Here is a 21,755-nt window from a genome sequence, read left to right on the forward strand (position 1 = left end):
TCCATTGTGAAAGACTGAAGGACTAACCGGCTATTTGACAAATAATATTTGTTCATGTTCTTCATTTTCTTACCCACTTTCCTTCCAAAGATATATGTCATAGAATAAGGAGAGAAAGAGAGGGAACACTGTCATAAAATTCTGTGTATATTTTATAAAATTAAGAAAATGGAGGAAAGGAATGGGGTTGGGTGGGATAGTGGAAAAAGATGAAAAGGCTGACATGGACCAAGATTCCCTGAATTCATATACTACTTTGTTTAATGGCAACTTCTTTGTACAACTACTTAAAGATAAAAAAATAAAATAAAAAACCAACAGGAGATACATGTCAGAGAATCTTGGATTACATAAGCATGTGCTGTCCACAATCGTGTATTATAATGTAACTTGCAAATCCACCCTAAGATTGCATCAGATCCCAGTGAAACATATGTGGTAATTGTTTACCTTCCAGAAAAAGAGTAGGACATTTTTTTTACATATCTCCTTCTTTCTTGGGTGAAGTTGCTAAAACAGGTTAAATCTAACTCATCAACAATTGGGTGAGGGATGATAATATAGAGTGTTGTTCATTCTAAGTTTACTGAACTCTTTTTATGTTCAGAGAGCGAATAGTCATTACAGCTGGAAGTAGAAAAGCAACAGACACAATCTATCTTCGCTTTTATCATATTCGTATATATAAAAAGTGAGAAATCAATTGCAATTGTTTTCTAAAATCATTATGGTTGTAATTGACACATCTGATATGCCAAGAATTCTTCAACACTGTGAAAGTTCTGTGGTTTGAAGAGATACTCCAGATTTGATGGCCAAAAGCCTCATGGGAAGGACAACAATTTACCTCTCTTGAGCAGGATAGGTGGCTCCTGTATAGAATAACAAACAAATGACAATGGAGGGAGTCTGGACATTGGTTAACAAGGTCTAAAGTGTGTCTGTCTTTTTGTTGTGTGTTTGTGTATGTGCATGTGTGTAGGTGCAAGTGAACCAGTCCAGGGATTCAAACTTAGGGTCAGAGTATTATCCCTAAGCTTTTGTTATCAAGGCTAATGCTCTAGCTATTTTGGTGGTTAACTGGAGGTAAGAGTTTCATGGACTTTCCTGCCAGAGCTGGTTTTGAACCATAATCCTCAATCTTAGCCTCCTGAATGTTTAGCATTTCAGGTATGAGTTACTGAAGTCTGGCGATGTAAAAGTCTTAATCCATTCAGTGTAAGGGTTTATGCTGTAGATATAACAGATCACAAACATCAATGGATACTAGTCTAAAAATAGGTGTCCAGAGGGGCCAGGAGTTTGGTCTAGTGGTAGAGTGCTTGCACAAAGACCCACGTTAGATTCTTCCATACCACATACACAGAAAAAAGCCAGAAGTAGTACTGTTTCTCAAGGGTTAGAGCTTTGGCCTTAAGAAAGCCCAAGGACAGTGCTTAGGCCCTGAGTTCAAGGCCCAGGACTGGCAAAAAAAATGGGTGTCCAGAGATAAAAAGAAATTTGAGTGGAGTATTTCTCCTGGGTCCCTTACATAGTCTCAGAATTCTGTCTCAAGAAAGTCATCTCTAGATGAAAACCCCTTACCTTAGATCTCCTGAACTGTCAGCCACAAATTTCCTTTTTCCTTTGCAACTTGACCCATTTGTGACTTTGTGCTATCATGAATTGAAAATAAACAGATAATTTCCAAAAAGAAAAGAAAAGAAATAACCTGGGAAATATTGAGTATTCCATTTGTTTTAGTAGATGCAAAGTATATATGAACTACAATAACTGCTCTCTTAGGAAATAAATATCTTTTTCCCTATTTACTACTTTTACTTACTTGAACAACTGGTACTTTATAAGATTTTCTTTATATATCCCCATTAAAACTTCTTTTAATCCTGCCAATTATAATTATAATAACCCCACAGTTTAGGAGACACAGATTTGAGAGGTGTTAGCATCAGAAAAAAAATATGTGAAACTTAAAAATGTTACATAGTTAGAATGAAGTGGCTAAGATATGTCAAGCAAAGGGAGCCCTTCCTTCTCTCAGGCAGACTCACTCTTACTGTTTTTGTTTCTTTTTTAATTATCATGAAATGAAAATTACAGTTTGTAAGACTATGGGACAAACCTCTCTCTGATTAACAAAGTGAGACTACATAGTGGTGACTTGCACTGATATATGTGCATGTATGTGTGGATATGTATGTGTGGGTATGTGTATGTGTTTGTGGTGGGGAGATAGAGACATAGTCAGTAGGCTGTAGACACAGGGAATGTCTCTAGGTGTCTGATATCTAGACCTGTGTTTATTAGGCAAGGTGGTATTGTCTCCTGAGGTTTAAGAAAAGAATATTAAAGGTATTCTGAATGGGTCAAATCAGATTTGAATTGTGGCTTCTGGTAAAATTATTTATTATTTCTAAGGACTGACTAGCCCTAGGAATAGCTTCTCCTCAGTCAGTGAGGACCCAGACACCCAGATAAAATGATTGGACTGGAAGAAGAGACCTGGAAAAAAGGTCAGACTCTTCTTTGGAATTTCTTCATCATGTCCTGTTGGGGATTTATTGTGGGATTGCCCTGTTTGGGATATATGGTTTCATCTGGGGTTTTGATGGTAGGGGTATCATTCTGATGCCAGAGGTACTATGCTTTCAGATAAGGTCAGGGGTGAAGTTTTTCTGAGAAGCAGGAAGGGTCTGTGGGGAAGGGTAGCCAGTGGGCCGTGGAAGCAACATGAACTTATGAGAACAAAGTGTAAGGTTCTCCAGAAAGGAAAGGAAACTCACCACATGGTTCAGAAAAAAAAAAATAGGTTTTTTTTGTTTTGTTTTGTTTTGGAGGTGGGGGAGCACAAACTGCAGGCCCATACAAGGTGGAGGTGTGGAGAGACAGGGGGAAAGGAGAAAGAGCAAAAGAGATCTGAGACTATTAGGAAATGGCCACAGCAGATGTGGAAGTGATCTCAGAGTCTGGGGAACTTCTCATTGTCTGAGGGAGGTGTGACCAGGGCACTACAGGATAAGACCTCAGTTGAAGAGGAAACTACCTCAGTCTTGAGTATTTTGCTTACTCACCGTCAAGTGATTGTTGGCATCAAGCTGGTGAAGAGGAAGGTGGGGAGGGGATGTTCTCCAGGGCAGATCTCACACAAAACACATTCCCATCACCATCACTGGGCTTTATTTTTCTGTTTCCTAAATACATGTACCTATGACAATTAAGAATATATTTAACAATGTACAGGTCAAAAATAAAGGCTCAGTAGCATAAACGCCATGAACATTGTTGCTTGGCTATAAGTCAGCCAGCCTAGAATAAGCTGGATTTCACTGTTTGATTCTGAATCACCAATGTTACTCAATAACTCACACTGTTTCACTAGTACTATTACTATTGTTATTATTGTTATATTATTTTCAATTGGTTCATGCATGTAGGCCTCTACACAACAACCATTAGATAACGTTCTCCAATACTCACATGCTAAAGTCTTAACCCTACATGGCCTGGGATCTTGACTGTATTGGAGATACGTCATTTAAAGAAGTAGTGAAATTCAAAGTCATATGAGATCTTTCTGTGATATTGCTAGTGCCTTTTAAAGAAGACATCAGGAAACAGACATATCTAATGAAATCTTGATCTTGGATCACAGCCTCTAGAATTTTAGGACAATAAATATCTATGACAATAAACTACCCAGTTTGAGGTATTTCCCTATGGTAGTCATGGCAAACATGCATGATTCGTAATTTTCCACTATTAACACAAAATTGGAAGACCACAATATTTCTTATGCTGGCTATTTGAACAATGTGTGTTTATTTTCCCAAGTTCATTCAAGCAAAGAAGTCAAATGATCTCCTGGGATAAAAGCCAACTTCCTCTTGCTGACCCTCCCACCACTGGTATGCAGATGTCTTCTCTTTCTAACTTCCTCCTCCCTTTTCAAGGGAAAAAAAATACTAGAAAAACAAGAAAGCTGAGAAGGCTAAGACTGCCACTCTTACTTCCTCTCAATACTTAACTGCTTTGAGTACACTAATTCCTGGGGGCACCTTGGTGAGAGAGAAGATACCTACATTTCACAGAGTCTTCCCTCTCTGGTGATTGTATAGACAGATATGTTTTCACGGGGCTGCTGCTGGTCACAGAAAATGGCAGGATGATGCCTTCCTGGCGCCTAGCTGGGGCTCTGATGCCAGCTATGGCTTTCCTCTCTTGTCTCAGACCTGAAAGCTGGAAGCCCTGCATTGAGGTATGTGGATGGATCAGCCCATTTCCTGTGAGCTTTTCCTTGCTTCTCAAAATTGCTCCCTGTTCAGAACTTTCTGCTGTGTGTTGTGCTCATTTTGCAAAAAGGAGTTAAATGAACTAAAACATTGAGAAGCCAGAGAGACCACATAACATTGTTAGCAGTGCAAGGACACGAGGAGCACCTGGTGTCCTGTTCCATTTAGAATATCTGAGAGCTATTAGGGCTTTAGGTTAGTTAGACTTGCTTGAACTCACTGCTTTGGGATCTCCTGGCTATGTGACCTTGAAGAAGTTATTGAACCTCTATTAGACTAGTATTTTTTTTATTTTTTCCTTTGTCTATGAAAGTATTATAATACTTTACTAAAATGTTTAAAGAAGGATGGCTTAGTTTTATACCTTTCTTCTGGTGATGTGTACACTCAGCTTTTCGGCGTCATTCTGTCTCCTTTGATCTCAGGAGAAAAATGGCCCTTCTTTCTTTTCTCTGAAGAAAGTGTTTTCTAAGTAGATTTCAGACTTCTAAGGGACTTCAGTCCTATAGTTCAGTCTGGAGGCTGAAATAGAGGTAATTAAAGAGAGACAGGGAGTGGAAGAAAGGAAGGAAAGAATGACTCACAGTGTCAGTTAAAGCAGTGGTTTCCTTCATTACGAAATATCAACTAGTTGACGGGTTGTCTAGCTCACAATTTAACTCTTGTTTTTTTCCTCTTCTTGGGCTATATCATTGCATTAGAAACACATAGCAGAACTGAAGATGATTCAAAGTTAGACAGGGACAGACAGACACTCAAGGGTAGCATGGTCAGCTGGTGTCCTGGAATTAAAGACAAGGGAGAAAACAATGTGCTTTAATGTGTAAAGCTATATCAAGTATCTTACCTTTTCTCTTTCCTGCTCCTCTTTCTCCCTCTCCTCCCTCCCCTCCTTCTCCTCTTCCTCCTCCTCTCCATTCTACTCCTTCTTCCTTTCACCCTTCCTTTCTCTTCCCCTAGATAAAATTCTAGACACTGCTCTTCCCCTTTCTCCTGGTACAGTACTCTCTTCTAAAAGCTTCTAAAGTTTGCCTGTTCCCTAGAGTCGTGACTGTTCCTTTAATACTCACTTCTGGATCATGACTAGTCTCTTATTTCACATGAGTCATTTTGCACATTCATTGGATGTTTTTTTTTTAGTTTTCCAGCAGCTTAGGTCTAGTAATTTACTCTCCTTTAACATTTTCAAGGCTAGAGGCATGGCTAAAGTGGTAGAGTGCTTGCCTAGAAAGAGCAAGGTCCTGAGTTCTGATCTTAGTACTGGTAAAATCAAAACAACCAGAACTTTGTCTTTTTTCCCTAAGTCTGTGCTGTCTGAGGGCAATATATGAGCCACAGAAGTATTACATAATCTGGTATAAACTTAAAATTTTAGTACAGGCTTTCAAAATATTTCAGAATGTGTTATGTATTAAACTTTTTTGTATTAAACTATTGATAACATGAATTACATTGCTTCTTTGAGGCTAAGTACTTGAAATCTACTGACCATTTCACATGCACCATATGTATCAATTTAAATAACCCGCATTCATATTCAATAGCTGTGAGAGTTTGGTGTAGAGACACAGGTCTATTTTCTCAGTTTTGGTGAGGCTGGGGCAATAAGACTGCAAAATTAAGGCTAGACTCAGGTATCTAGTGAGACTCTATCTTGAAAGAAATCTAAGGTGAAAAAAATAAACAAATCAGAATAATAACAACAGTGGTTGAATATGGATTGTGGCTACCGTATTGGAAACTATTAGTTTTATAACTTCCACCATTTACTTTACTAGGATCTTTGTTTAAATCTCTCTTCTTTTAAATATCTCATTTGTAGCCCCTCTTCTGCCTGAAATCTTCATACTTCTTTATTTTTTTCTAGTAGTCCATTCATAACATATTTTTATTTGTTCATTGTCTATGATACCCTTTACAGTATAATATGCAAGAAAGTAGAATTGTTGCTGCCTTTATTTATCACTCTATTTCCAGTGTCTGGTACATAGTAGGTCTTATATGTGTAGGTGGTCAATGATTGACAGAATTGTCCAGGATAGACTCTGAGGCCCTCTAGATCTGGCTACCCTGTAAGTTAATTTCACTTTTCCTGCCACTGTCAGCTAATCTAGTTTGTTTTCCACTCTTCCTGTCTCATGCCATCCTATCTTTACAAAATATCTTCCTCTTTTCATGCAACAAAATCTTACTCAGCTTTCAAGACTGGAACTGAAAAACTATTTCTGGATCCAGAACTCTCTGCTTTCTCTGTACCAGATGACAATTTTTCAAGGTTATCTACTGGCTCTTGGAGACAGTGTTTGTTTTTTTTTCCTGTTTCAGCTGTCACTCTAGATGGTAAATTGAGTGAATTCTAGATCCACATTCCAGTTTTATTTTTATTTTTTTGATTTTAAAATTTTTATTTATTTATTGCCTTTTAGATTTCCTTTTTTAAATTTTTTTATATATTCTTTTTTATTGCAATTAAAAGAAGGGATACATTATACTCACCAGACAGAAGGTGCATTACTTTACATTAATACCCCTTTTCATGTGTTTGTCCCCATTTCCTTTTTAAAATTTTTTTATATATTCTTTTTTATTGCTATTAATAGAAGGGATACATTATACTCACCAGACAGAAGGTGCATTACTTTACATTGACACCTCTTTTCTTGTTTTTGTCCCCATTTCCTTTCCCCATCCCCTCCTCTCATCTTGTTTTCCCTCCTTCCCTATCCTATTTCAAATAAACAAAAAAACACATATGCAATATACCAGATAACAAGGTAAGATACTGTAACTATATGAGATAATCCAGGGACAACAAAAGAGATGATAAATAACATAGTACATTAAGAACAACAATCAAACATTACTTTTGTTTCCATATCCTGGAGGTCCTTTCATTTAGCCTCATCCTAAGGTAGTGTACTCAGGGGTTATGGTTACATAGTCAGGTAATGAGTACATTTCCTGTGGAACATTGCTCCATTTGTCTTTCTATTGCACATAGTACTTAGCAAAAAGTGTCTACTATTTTGGATTAATCAAGATTTTTTTTTGGTGGGTTATGGGGTTTGAACTCGCCCTGGGTGTTGTCCCTGAGCTCTTCAGCTCAAGGCTACCACCCTACCCTTGAGCCAAGCCCCACTTCTCCTTTTCTAGAGGGTAATTGGAGATAAGAGTCTCAGGTTCTTTTGTGCCTGGTTTGGCTTTGAACCTTGATCCTCAGATCTCAGCCTCCTGAGTAGCTAAGATTACAGGTGTGAGCCATAGAGCCTTGCATATCAAGCTTTCTTTAGCTCAGTTATGCAATATTTTTCATTTGTCTAATCAACAAACAGTGCAGTGCAGTGCCGTGCAGTGCCCACTTATTCACCAGGCACCATTCTATACCTTGGAGTCCAAATGTCAAGCTATCATTTGCAGTCAACTGCAAAGCATAAATTCAGGGGCTGGTAGTTTGGCCTAGTGGTAGAGTGCTTGCCTAGCATGCATGAAAACCAGGGTTTGATTCCTTGGTACCACAATCATAGAATAAAGCCAGAAGTGGTGCTGAGGCTCAAGTGGTAGAACTGTAGCCTTGAGAAAGTCTAAGGACAGTACTCAAGCCCTGAGCTCAAGCCCAAGACTGGCAAAAACAAAACAAAACAAAATAAAACATAAAGTCATTTATGATATCCTCATGTAGGCAACATAATTTTTACTGGTTATATAAAACTGAAAAGGGTAATCGAAGAAAGTGAATGAAGATTTCTTGAACCATGTTGCATTAGGTGTATTGTCACATTCCCATGTAATATTTAAACGGGCAAGAGAAGAAAGTGAGGACTTGCAAATGTGAACTCAGTGATTTTACACATCCTCCTTTTCACTCTGAATTTCTACTTTCTTCAGCTTTCAAAAGATTTTTGATGGTTAAGTGAAAGTATATAACACATGTGAAGTTTGCAGACATGTGGTAAGGTGTTAATAGTAGGCAATGATAATTTAAATGCAAACATTTATATTATTGATCATTTTAATTGTAGTAGGCTTTGAGATAATTTCTTTAAATACCTTATCTAATTAAATCATTTGAACAGATCCTTATGGCTTTAAAGGAGAAACAACAGGCATTTTGTAGTAGGGAATCATCTCATTTCTGAAGTTAGATGGTAGCTCAGAGAAGAAGGTATGCAAGGAACATGGGAAAGTAAAACTTAAAAAAATAGAAGTGCAATAAGACCCTGTATAGCAAAAACACTTCTTAGCAGAAAGAACAGCGCTGGAGGAATTTCAATTCCATACTTTAGACTCTATTACAGAGTTACAATTATCAAAACAGCTTGGTACTGGCACAGGAACAGGCCTGAAGACCAATGGAATAGAACTGAGGACCCAGATATTAAACCACAGACCTATAGCCACCTAATCTTTGACAAGGGAGCCAAAAAAATAGAATGGAAGAAAGACAGCCTCTTCAACAAGTTGTGCTGGCAGAACTGGTTAAGCACCTGCAGAAAACTAAAGTTGGATCCTTCTTTGTCACCTTGCACTAGAATTAACTCCAAATGGATCAAAGACCTGGAGGTAAAAGCTGACACACTGAAAACTTTACCAGAAGGAATAGGAGATACACTAGGCCTCCTTGGCACAGGTCGAAACTTTCTTAATAAGGACCAAGAATCACAACAAATCAGAGAAAGGCTGGATAAGTGGGACTGCATTAAACTGCAGAGCTTTTGTATGGCAAAGGACATAGCTAGTAAATTAATTAGGAAGCCTACAGAGTGGGAGAAAATCTTCACCAACCAAACAACGGACAAAGGCCTCATATCTAAACTATATCAACAACTCAAAAAATTGAATCACTCCAAAACTAACCTCCAAAGTAACAACCATCCCATTCAAAAATGGGCCAAAGACTTAAAGAGAGTCTTCTCTGAAGAAGAAACAAAAATGGCCTATAGACACATGAAATGCTCAACATCTCTGGTCATAAAAGAAATGCAAATGAAAACAACTCTAAGATTCCACCTCACTCCAGTTAGAATGGCCAGGATCAGGAAAACGAATAATAACAGATGCTGAAGGGGATGTGGCCAGGAGGGATCACTACTACACTCACTGTTGGTGGGAGTGCAAACTCGTTCAACCACTATGGAAAGCAGTGTGGCAGTGCCTCAAAAGGCTAAACATAGAACTCCCCTATGCCCCAGCAATTCCACTACTTGGCATTTACCCAACCATCCAGAAACAAGGGCATACTAAATCCACTAGCACAACAATGTTCATTGCAGCACTATTCACCATAGCAAAGATATGGAACCAACCTAGATGTCCCTCAGTTGATGAGTGGATCAACAAGTTGTGGTATTTGTACACAATGGAATTCTATGCTGCTGTTAGAAAGAATGCCATCGCCCCATTGGTTAGAAAATGGAAAGACTTAGAAAAAATCATATTAAGTGAAGTAAGCCAGACTCAAGGGAACTTAGGCTCAATGGTTTCCCTCATTCGTCATAATCAGTAGAAACCTTGGGCTCTACTAGCAGAGATCTGCAATAGAGCAAAATCTTGATACATAAGGCTGTATAATGTGAAGCTAATTGAAAGGACCTCCAGAATATTGAAACAAAAGCCATATAATGAATGATTGTTGTCCTTAATGTACTATGTTGTCTCTCATCTCCTTTGCTGTCCCTTGGTTATCTCATATTGTTATAGTATCTCACTTTGTTATCTGATATATTGAATTTATTTGTATTTGGATATTTGAAATTTGATAGGGAAGGGGGGAAAACCAAGATGGGTGGGAGGTGTGGGGGGGGAGGGAAATGGGTACCAAGACATGTGAAAGGGTATCAATTTATGTGAATTAATGCACCTTCTATCTGGCAAATATCATGTAACCCTTTTACTAATTACAATAAAAAAAAGAAAAAAATAGAAGTGCAGAAAATAAGATGGCATAGAAAGCATAGCAACACAGGCACTCAACTTATTTACTCCAGTTTCAGTACTAGAATCTCTACATTTTCCCATAATCCCTTATTTCTGTGTGATTCTGCTACATGTTTGTTAGCCAAGGAACAGATATGGAAGTATACATATCTTAATGCTGTATACAGTGAGGGCAGGCAATCACAATGTTACTAAGTATTTTACTACTTCTATTTGATAAGTAAAGCTTGCTGAAATTAAAGAGAACGAATCTGAAAGAAATAGTATGAAATGTAGGACTCCCAAATTTCATATGGTCTCACAACCTGATTTGCCTTCTTCTTACTTGGTGTTAACATTTTAGATCACTGAGTTCATAGGAGGCATTTAATAAATATGAAATGTGTGAGTAAATGGATTCATGGGTGGATGGATGAATGGATGGGTAGATAGATGGATGGAAGAGGATTCACTGACTCCTCTACTTTTTCCAGAGCCTGTCCCCCCATTTCAATCCAGTTTATGAAAGAGGAATTGGGAGAGTACAGATGGCAACATTGCATTAATATGTGATCATTGCAGGTGATCCCCAATATGACATACCAATGCATGGAACAGAACCTCTCCAAAATCCCTGACAACATACCCTCTTCAACCCGGAACCTGGACCTGAGCTTTAACCCCCTGAACAACCTAAGGACGCGGAGCTTCTCCAATTTTCCAGAACTTCAGGTGCTGGATTTATCCAGGTAAATGAATGAGCTTTTCCATACTACAAAAGGTGAGATGTTTATTGTTTTCTCATTTCATCTTCACACATAAATTTTGGTTCTGAAGACCAGAATGCCTAGCTGTTAAAAGTTTCCTCTTCATTTTCCAGTTCCATCCAGTTGACTCCATGATGGTGGAAAAAAATCACTCACAACATACATTAAATATTACCAAGAGAAGTGATGGGAGTCTTGGCTAGACCCCAGCCCTCCAGAAGTCTTTTGGCTTTTAATGGGCCAGAGAGTATATGTTAGACCATAAATCAAGGGGCACATTCCAAGAGGTAGGTAGCAAGCAATCACGATACAATAAAGATTAGGGACACTAAATAATAGCATTCATCTGTAGGAGGACAGTATCACAGTGTAACATTAAAGCACTCAGGATCCTGTATCTTTGCTCAAACACAAAAACACACAAGCCAGCAGTTTTCCAATGGTGGCCTTAGGTGGCCAATCAGCATTCCAGCTGTCATTCACAGTTTCTATGGGCCCTATGGTCTCCACACACTTTCATTTGTTTATTTCTTCTACTGTCTTCCTTGCTGTAGAATCTTAGATCAGCCACCTCTATTTTCTGGACCTTAGTCTCCATCTGTGAAATGAGCAGTGGCTAGAGAACAGTTCTAAGAAAAATTCTATTTTGAGGTGTTTCTTAAGCAAGAGAGAAAATTTATTGAAGCCATTTAATTGGTAGACAATTCTTTACCACTGGCAATATGATGTACAGTGTTAGGAAGTAACTTTATTGATATACATATAATTCCTACAGTTAAGGGGATCATATATTCTTGAAAGGAATTTAGTATGTGAAAGTCCTTGCTGTATTGGTGGGCAGGTAGTACAAATTCAGTTAAGTGTTATCTGGCTCTGGCCTTTATTTTTATTTGTTAGTTTATTTATTGCAGTTGGTCATGAGGCTTGAACTCAGTGCCTGGACACTACCCCTGAGCATTTTTTTTTTCCCCGCTTAAGGCTAGCACTCTACCACTTTGAGCCACAGCTCCACTTCCAGTGTTCCAGTGGTTAACTGGAGATCTGGAGATAAGAGTCTCATGGATTTTCCTGCCAGGGCAGGCTTTGAACTTCAATCCCCCCGAAGTCACTAGCTGAGATAACACACATGAGCCACTGATTCCAAACAAAAGCCCTGATCTTGTGACCTGCAGCATATCACTCCATTTCTTGGCCTCCATTTTCATATCCGTTAAGTAGAAATGAGAAATCCTATCATTGCAGGGTTGAATGTAACAATACTCTTGGAGGGCTGTAAATATTTAAAACATTACATGGTATATTTTATAAAGATAAAATATTATGCTTGTTATGATCATTATATTGGATTCTAAATTGTGGTTTTCCAACTGGGAATTTTGTCTAGCACTGTTCTAAAGTTGTCCAACCAACTTCCTCCTTTTTATAAAACGATGTAGTTTTTCATCAGACAATTTTCCATATAATTCATCTTTGATCTACATACTCCCAAGGAACTTTCTCTGTGTTTATAAAGAGGCCAGCTCCCTCTGGTTAGCCCATAGGAGATTTCAAATTAGGACAAGGACAGAGAGAGTAACACAATATGTATCCACTTGCCAGACAAATAGTACAGTAACTCAACAGTCTTCTGAACGTGCTCTGGGATAGAACAGAGATCTTTCTTTCTCTATAAAATGCACATATAAATACATAGCCTATTTTTACATAAGGAAACAGAGGTTGGAAGAGTTAAGTGCTACATTGCTTTCTTTCAACAGGACAGACATTCCAGCTTACATGTCTTTCCTCTAAGTTAAATGCTTTCTTCATCTTCATGTGTACTTCTCTTATGCTTTACATGATGAGACAGAGATACTGAAAAACCCTGATATGTGAACATGGGCTATGAAATCATATCACCAAAAGAAGGAACTGAGAAATAGTCAAGTAGTCAAGGTTAGCTACGTCATTTACAAATGCGTTAACTGAAACCCCAAAAGAAAAGGGAGTTCTAAAGATTACACAGTAAGAATGAGTAACCAAGGGTCTAAAACATAGCTATCCTACCCCAATTCTAGTGTTTTTCGGTCTTTGTGTCTGTGTGTGTGTGTGTGTGTGTGTGTGTGTGTGTGTGTGTGTATAAACAAACCATATATATGTATATATACATATACAGATATGTAGATTTTGTTTGTTTGTTTCTTTGTTTTTGCTAGTCATGGGCTTGAGCTCGGGGCCTGAGCCCTGTCCTTGGACTTTCTCAAGGTTAGAGCTCTACCACTTGAGCCTCAGTACCACGTCCAGCTTTTTTTTTTTTCTATGCATGTGGTACCAAGGAATCGAACCCGGGTCTTCGTGCATGCTAGGCAAGCACTCTAGCACTAGGCCAAACTCTCGACCCCCAGATATGTAGATTTTTTTTGAGGCACGGTCTTGTTATAAAGTCCAGAGTGGCTTCAAATTTGTGGTCCAATGGGGCTGGGAATGTGGCTTAAGGGTAGAGTGTTTGCCTTGTGTGCACAAAGCCCTGGGTTTAAATCCTCAGAACCACATCAACAGAAAAAGCTGGGAGTTGTGCCATGGCTCAAGTGGTAGATTGATAGCCTTGAGCAAAAGAATCTCAGGGACAGCACCCAGGCCCGGAGTTCAATCTCCAGAACATAAAAAAGAAAAAAGTTCTCCCTTTTCCCCTGTCTCTCAAATGCTGGGACTACAGGCATAGCCCCTATCCCAGGCTCCCAGTACAATGTTTTTTTTTTTTTTTTAAACATACCCACTATCTTCCATTTGGTTACAAATAAATTACAAAAGGTTTCCAAAACTATTTTATTTATTACCTATGGATCTCCTGAAAGTTTTAGGGCATGCAGGGAATACTGTAAACCTCTGGGAGGAAAGCCCGAATTAGATAAGTATTCTGTAGCCTCTAACAGGCAGGCTTTTGATGTACTGGATATACTTCGTCACAAGCTGTATAAACCAGCTGCCTCAGTGCTCTGTATCTAGGAAGACTGTATGAACGTTGTATGCAGCATGGGTACCAGCTCTCTTGGGGTATCATTGCTTGTTTCATCTAGACCCTCATTTCTCCACATCCCTTTTCATCCATACAAACTTTATTCTCAGTCTACACTTCCAAGAGACACTGCCATGGTTCCTGCATGTATCCTGAACTCCTTTCTATATTAGGTGTTTGGGGGGGGGGTCTCTTCTTCCCTTTTATTTCCTACTCATCATTTAAATTTCAACTTCAATATTCTCAGGAAGGCTTACTTTGATCTCCTTAATCTGGACTAAGATTTCCATACTGGCTGTCATGACCAACTTCCTTATTTTTCCATGATATTCCTGATACCTGTTATTAATGTTTACTTGGGGTAATGACAGCTTTTACATACCTGGCTGTCACATAGCCAAAACTTTTCATAAGCACTAAGGGTATCTTTTCACCTTTGTGAATTTATTTCCTTGAAATTGACATCTGTTACTTATAGTGGCTACAAAAGTAACAAGTACCTATGTGGTCTATACCAATCATGGACTCATAATTAACTGTGTCAAGAAATGGCTAACATTAACCTAAGGTCATTACATACCCAATCAACCATGCGATCTTTATGAGCCCCAATTATTAATCTCTAATTGATTTTCTTCTGGTAGATTTGTTGGCTCTGCTTAGCCTGTATACCTAACAGAAGGATGTTTACTACTGTAACCAGGATGATGACACTGAATCTGTGTAGCTTCTTTTTAAATTTTTCTTGTGCTGTTGCCAAGGGTTAAACACAGGGCCTCACTCTTTTTTTTTTTTTCTCTCAACTTTTCACTCATGGTTGACACTACTGGAGTGATGTCTCCAGTCTATGGAGATTACTTGCTTATACCAACACCATCATCATCATCGGTCCTGTTACGTGTCTTTGCCCATGTACAGTCATGGGGCACATAATATTTATGTAAAGAAATGGCTGGCTGGGGCTGTTATTCTATTGTGAATCTTTATTCAGGGGAAGCATTATACCATCTGTATTTTTGTTTTCTGTAGGTGTGCTATTTGGGTGATTGAAGATGGCGCATATGAAGGCTTAGGTCAACTCTCTACCTTGATATTGACAGGAAACCCTATCCAGACTTTAGCCCCGGGGTCCTTTTCTGGGCTCTCACATTTGCAGAAGCTAGTGGCTGTGGAGACCAACATATTCTCTTTAAGGAACTTCCCTATTGGAAATCTCAGAAACTTGAAGGAACTCAATGTGGCTCACAATCTCATCCATTCATTCAAGTTACCTGAATATTTCTTAAACTTGACGAGCCTGGAACACTTAGACTTTTCCGATAACAAGATCCAAAGTATTCATTACAAAGACTTACAAGTTCTACGTGGAAAGCCCCTGGTCAACCTCTCTTTAGACCTCTCCTTGAACCCAATCAATTTCATTCAACCTGGTGCCTTTAAAGAAATAAAACTCCATAAATTGACTTTAAGAAGTAATTTTAATAGTACAAATGTAACGAAAACTTGTATTCAAGGTCTGGCTGGTTTAGAGGTCTACCGGTTGGTTCTAGGAGAATTTAAAAATGAAAGGAATATAGAACGTTTCGACAAATCAGCCTTGGATGGATTGTGTAGTTTGACCATTGAAGAATTCCGTCTTGCATATTTAGATAACTTTTCTGGTGACATTACTGGCTTGTTTAATTGTTTGGCCAATGTTTCTGTGATGTCGCTAGTGAATCTGGATGTTAAAAACCTAGAAAACCTTCCCCAACACTTCAAGTGGAAATCCTTAGAAGTAGAGAGGTGTAAGTTTAGACAATTTCCCCCTTTGGCACTCCCCTCTCTGAAAGAGTGGAATTTTACGAATAACAAAGGTGCAGTTAGCATGGAAGATATAAAACTACCAAACCTGGAACATCTAGATCTTAAAAGAAACAGCTTGAGTTTCCGCCATTGCTGTTCTTCGGAGTATTTGGGGACAAACAAACTTCGGCATTTAGATCTGAGCTTCAATGGTGTTATTACCCTAAGTTCAAATTTCATGGGTTTATGCCAGCTAGAACATCTAGATTTTCAGCATTCTACTTTGAAACAGGCCAATCATTTAACAGTTTTCTTATGTCTCCACCAACTCAACTACCTTGACATCTCATACACACACATCCAAGTTGCCTTTGATGGCATCTTTGATGGCTTGATCAACCTGAAAATTTTAAGAATGGCTGGTAATTCTTTCAAGGGCAACACCCTTCCAAATATCTTCAGAAACATGACTAACTTAACGACCCTGGATATTTCTGAATGCCAGCTGGCACAGGTATCCAAGGAAGCATTTGCCACACTCCTTAATCTTAAGGTCCTAAATCTGAGTCACAACCACCTCGTGTATTTGGATCCATTCCCTTACAAACCTCTCCTCTATCTCGAGGTCCTAGATTTTAGTTTCAATTCTATCATAGCTTCCAAAGGGCAGGAATTACATTTCCTTAATAACCTCATGCATTTAGATCTTACTCAGAATAACTTTGCTTGTAGTTGTGAACATCAGAGTTTCTTACAGTGGGTCAAGGATCAGAGGAAGCTCTTGGTGGAAGCTGAAAAACTAGCATGTGCAACTCCCTCAGAGATGCAGGACTTGCCAGTGCTGAGTTTCAGAAATGCCACCTGTCAAATAAACAACATCATTATTAGTGTGTCAGTGGTCAATGTGCTCGTGGTATCCACAATAGCATTTCTGGTCTATAAGTTCTATTTTCACCTGATGCTTCTTACTGGCTGTAAACGATATGGCAGAGGTGAAATGGCCTATGATGCCTTTGTTATCTACTCAAGTCAGGATGAGGACTGGGTGAGAAATGAGTTGGTCAAAAACTTAGAAGAAGGAGTACCCCCCTTTCAGCTCTGCCTTCACTATAGAGACTTTATTCCTGGGGTGGCCATCGCTGCCAACATCATCCAGGAAGGCTTCCACAAAAGCCGAAAGGTTATTGTTGTGGTGTCTCGGCACTTCATCCAGAGTCGCTGGTGCATTTTTGAATATGAGATTGCTCAGACCTGGCAGTTTCTAAGCAGCCATGCTGGCATCATCTTCATCGTCCTGCAGAAGTTGGAGAAGTCCCTGCTCCGGCAACAGGTGGAACTCTATCGCCTTCTCAGTAGGAATACTTACCTGGAATGGGAAGACAGTATTCTGGGGAGGCACATCTTCTGGAGACGACTGAGAAAAGCACTGCTGGATGGAAAAGCATCGAAAGCGGAAGAGACGGCAGATGCAGAACACCACCACCAAGAAGCAACGACTGCTACCTAGGCTGGGAGCAAAACTCCTGAGCCACGTCTCCACCTCGATCCAGTGCTAAGTACCAAGTGTCACTGACTGCCAGTTGCTATGCCAAGGACTCAGTGTTGCTCAAGAAGCATAGGACTGATAATCTGGTGGTACTTACAGTGCAGATGGGATAAATACTAGGCTAAACCCAGAACTTGTTAGGTGTGAGTTCTAGTCAACTCCACTGAAGAGTACTAACTGGAAGTCTATTGAACTGCCATATCAAGTCCAAGGAGCACTTACAAACTTGGGCCTGATGGAAGCAGGTGAGGCTTTGTTTCTCCTTTAAGGATTCTAGATTACACTTCTACTGTTTTAAGAGGGTTTTCGATTGGGGCAATTTCAAATGAATTAGATGTTTGCTTTGAATCCAACTCAGTGAGTCAGATTTCTCATCCAGAATTCCTCTTCCATTTCATAAGAGTTTCCTTAATCTTTGAACTAATCCCTAAGGACATCTTCTTAGTTCATGCTGACTGCCATCCTGGTCGTTCCAAATAGTGTGGTCTATTTATTAAACAAGAATCCTTAATTTATTTTTATTTTGTGTACCTCAAATGCTCTTTTTTCCTGCCTTGTCCACAAACTCACATCATAAATAAAGGCTGAGAAATTCGGGAAACATTCCTATTGAGTCACAATTCTTCACACAGATATGAAAATTACACTGGCACCTTGTCACTTGATGCCACTCTTAAGTTATTATCTCATGAGTTATGACTGTCACAGAGGCATGCATTGAAATAGTTCCGTTGAAAGGGACTATTTTTTTGGAAACCAAAGGAGAAAAGTTCTGCTTCCTAGTTTTACAATGAGCAATTTGTTCTAGAAACAAGGAGGAGGCTATATCTTCTGGACTATTCCAGATATACAGAAACACAAGCACACACACACACACACACACACACACACACACACACACACAAAGCTGTGATGATATCATTACAGAAAGGCATTGAGATATTCTAGTATACCATTTAGAAGAGCCATTACACAAATCATACCTCATAGCTATTGTGTGTGTGTGCTGATGAGGATAGAGAGAAAATGGAGCTGTTACGCTGCTGTTGGTGAACAACTATGGTTCCTACCTACAGCCATGTGAAGTAGAAAGATTTCAAGTCCAGAGCCAGCCTGGGTGATAATAAGACTGCCTCTAAACAAAATAATAAATCCAAACTAGAGCTACTGCATGATCTCCCAGTTGTACTTTGAATTTATACTCACAAGGACATGTACACTCTCATGGGTACTGTAGCAACTTTGTGTTCGGTATTTAGGTTAGAATATTACTGCCACTTCTGCTTTATAAAGAAAAGAGCCCCTGCCATTTGTGACAACATAGATACACATCCTTATGGTAATTGAAACAAAACAGCTACAGAAGGAACAGGAATCATGAAAAATACAGATGGGGTATCAATTTAAAAACTAATAATCAAGAAATAAATTATATGCACAAAAATATAAGAGAAAGGAAAAGGAAAACCAAATCTAGGATGGGCTCTTCGACCTTCTGGATGAAGAAAATTAAAGAGGAGAATGGAGAAGAGTTTATGTTGAATGTTAACTGTGTGCAGTACCCTACAACTTGGAACATATATATAGATATGTATTTAAACCACCGTAGTCTCTTATTTACCAGATGAGGGAGCACGTCAGGTCTTAATTTCTCCATGTTACTGATGCAAATTCAATGAAGTAAAACCTATTTTATATTGGCCACAGAGTAAGCAAATAGATAGACCGGCAATTGTGCCTTCTGCCCACTCAGGGAAATTCTCTTTCACTTCACCCCATTGCTTCAAGCTTCAAGTTGGCAAAATGAGAAGTGAAACCTCTGCAGTTGCCTACATGGTTCACTTTAAACCTAAACCATGAATCATTAAGCAAGTACGTATGCATGAAAATATTATGCAGTGAATAGCTTATCTGTAACACATCTCTTTCCATAAAGAACTCACAGGAGCTTTGAACAAAGCATATGTAACCAGCAATGCTAATTAATTAAATTAATTAGAAATGAAAAAAATCTGGCTTCTGGACTCTTACAAATTGAAGGATGGACTATTCCTTTCTTAAAGCCATAGAAAATGGTGAACATAGAACTAAGTTCAGTGGCTCATGCTTGTAATTCCAACTTCTCAGAAGGTGGAGATAGGCAAGGTCATGATTAGAAGGCAGAGTTAGTAAAATCTCATCACAATGAACCATGTTTGACACAGTTTCTCACTTCTGTCATCACAGCTCTATGTAAAAACTTTTAAGCAGGAAAACCACAATCCAAGTGGGATGAGGCAAAATATCTGAATCTACCTGAACAGTAACTAAAACAATCCCTGCCCAACAAGCACAAGACCCTATGTTTAAACTCGTGTACCTCCCTCAAAAAATAAAAATGATAATATATGTATTTAACAGAAAGGGCACTGCTGTTATGGGTGCTTATTACTCTGGAGTTGAATGAAGGGAGTATGAATATTGTATGTAGTTGCACGAAGGGAATTGTATATGTAAAGGGAGCATAGGAAAGAATATCAAGGGCAAAGACTTTTCAACCACAGTATTTTAATTGATATTTTCTTACAGTGGTTAATTTAATTAGGCAGTTGTTTTTGATTTAACCATCCTTCATGGGTGACCAAACCTTATAAAAGCATCCTGCTAACTTCCTAGGAGTTCAGTTGGGGAAGGGTGAGAGTCATCCATGCCTGTTTAATCTATGTTTCTGCTGTGCTGAGTATCATATCTGACTCACTTGAGGACTTCACTTGAAGAATAGATGAAGAAACCATAGTACCATTCTGTGAGCAATGCTGTCTCTTCTGCATCCTAATCAATTCCCCAACATTCCACACCAGATTTCTCAACTGCCCATTCAATTACCTGGGCTATACAGTTTCCTGGTTGTTCTCTGTTCTTAGCATCCATATGGTTGTTCTCAACTACAATCTCCATTTGATGCTGGAATCCAGGAATTTCAAAACTTTATAGAAGTGGGGAGAGGACTTCTCTAATAACAGTTATCTGAGTAGCTATGCTAGGTCCTATCCTACTGTGCTATGTATGCTGATTTAAATTCTCATGCCATGCTTATTGGATGGATGCTACTAATATCATGTTAGGAAATTAAGACTGAGATTTCCAGTGGAAGATCAAAGTTAAATGGATATTCTTTTTTTTTTTTTGGCCAAGTCCTAGGCTTGAGCTCAGGGCCTGAGCACTGTCTTTGGACTTTCTCAATTCCTCTACCACTTGAACCTCAGCACCACCTGTGGCTTTTTTCTATGTATGTGGTACTGAGGAATCAAACCCTGGTCTTGGTGCATGCTAGGCATGCACTCTGCCACTAGGCCAAACTCCCAGCCCTTAAATGGGTATTCTGTGGAAGAGTTTGGTTTCAGAGCCAGTCTCTGCACTAAAAAAACCCAAAAAACAAAAACCAACAAAACAAAACAAAACAAAACAAAAAACTAGCTGTGCCATATGCTTTCTCTAATCACGCTCATTTCTCTTTTCTTTAGAGAATTGAATGCTACTGTTCCTATTTTTATTTTCTCCTTGCCTCAAAATTGTTAGCTGGATACGAAGTTTGAACCCATCAACAGACATTGAGCTCAAGCAGCAGCAAGTTAAAAGAATACGGAATACTTAAAATCAATCATTCCCCTAAGAATGATGGACTAAGCCTAAACCACATCAACTCGTTCCTAATGGAACAAATTCTTTTGCATAGGCTCCCAGTTTATGCAAAGAATATATATTTGGCCCATCAAAATGGATTTCCTGATAGGCCCAGTTGTCTCATTAACTCCAAAGCATTCTTCACTCAGGGATTTCTTTTGTCACCTGTTAGGTTTTTGCCACATTTAATTACTATCTTCAAATAATTGCACAATTATTAAAATTATTAAAATTATTTTATTATTGTCTTCAGTTTTAACTAGCATGTCCATGTATGTGTACAATATATCTTGATTACTGTGACAGATGGTTTTAAAGAAGGCTATTTTTTGTTTGGAAAAAAAAATCTGCTCTAGGATATAAAAACAAAAGCCATATAATGAGTGATTGTTGTCCTTAATGTACTATGTTACCTCTCATCTCTTTTGCTGTCCCTTGGTTATCTCATATTGTTACAGTATTTCACTTTGTTATCTGATATATTGGAGAAATGCATATTTGGTTATTTGAAATTGGATAGGGAAGGGGGGACAACAAGATGAGGGATGGAGGTAGGGGGGGAGGGAAATGGGGACCAAGACATGAGAAAGGGTATCAATGTATGTGCAGTAATGCACCTTCTAGCTGGTGAATATAATGTAATCCTTCTATTAATTACAATAAAAATATATTTTAAAAAATCTGCTCAAAAGAGAGAAAAGGACTCCCTTTTAATAGCCCTCCAAAAAGTACCTATAGCTAAGATTATAAAGGAAGATTTATAAGTATGATTACCTGCTGTTAAAGTCTATGCCTTC

At 38.7% G+C, this 21,755-nt stretch overlaps 1 protein-coding gene and 1 long non-coding RNA gene across 2 annotated transcripts; one reads left to right on the forward strand and one right to left on the reverse strand.

Moving 5' to 3' along the window:
* Positions 1-271: 271 nt before the first annotated feature.
* LOC150065841 (uncharacterized) lies at positions 272-5,183 on the reverse strand. Its single transcript, XR_016534987.1, has 4 exons — positions 5,137-5,183; positions 4,654-4,811; positions 3,072-3,205; positions 272-872 (listed from the first exon to the last, which is right to left on the reverse strand). It is a non-coding gene; the product is annotated as an uncharacterized LOC150065841 (long non-coding RNA).
* On the forward strand, positions 3,984-20,833 carry Tlr4 (toll like receptor 4). Its single transcript, XM_090330517.1, has 3 exons — positions 3,984-4,255; positions 10,785-10,951; positions 14,994-20,833. Exons 1-3 carry the CDS (start codon positions 4,163-4,165, stop codon positions 17,254-17,256), a joined length of 2,523 nt encoding a protein of 840 aa, XP_090186643.1. The 5' UTR covers positions 3,984-4,162; the 3' UTR covers positions 17,257-20,833.
* Positions 20,834-21,755: the final 922 nt, after the last annotated feature.

Source organism: Megascapheus bottae, chromosome 3 (genome assembly GCF_031878675.1).
Source record: "Megascapheus bottae isolate mThoBot1 chromosome 3, mThoBot2.hap1, whole genome shotgun sequence".
Lineage (NCBI taxonomy): Eukaryota > Metazoa > Chordata > Mammalia > Rodentia > Geomyidae > Megascapheus > Megascapheus bottae.

Excerpts from the sequence above, each read along its gene's own strand:
- Tlr4 (XM_090330517.1), top strand. The coding sequence starts at position 4,163 with ATGATGCCTTCCTGGCGCCTAGCTGGGGCTCTGATGCCAGCTATGGCT. Across the intron at positions 4,256-10,784 it reads GCTGGAAGCCCTGCATTGAG|GTGATCCCCAATATGACATA; the intron begins GTATGTGGATGG and ends TGATCATTGCAG. Across the intron at positions 10,952-14,993 it reads CAGGTGCTGGATTTATCCAG|GTGTGCTATTTGGGTGATTG; the intron begins GTAAATGAATGA and ends TGTTTTCTGTAG.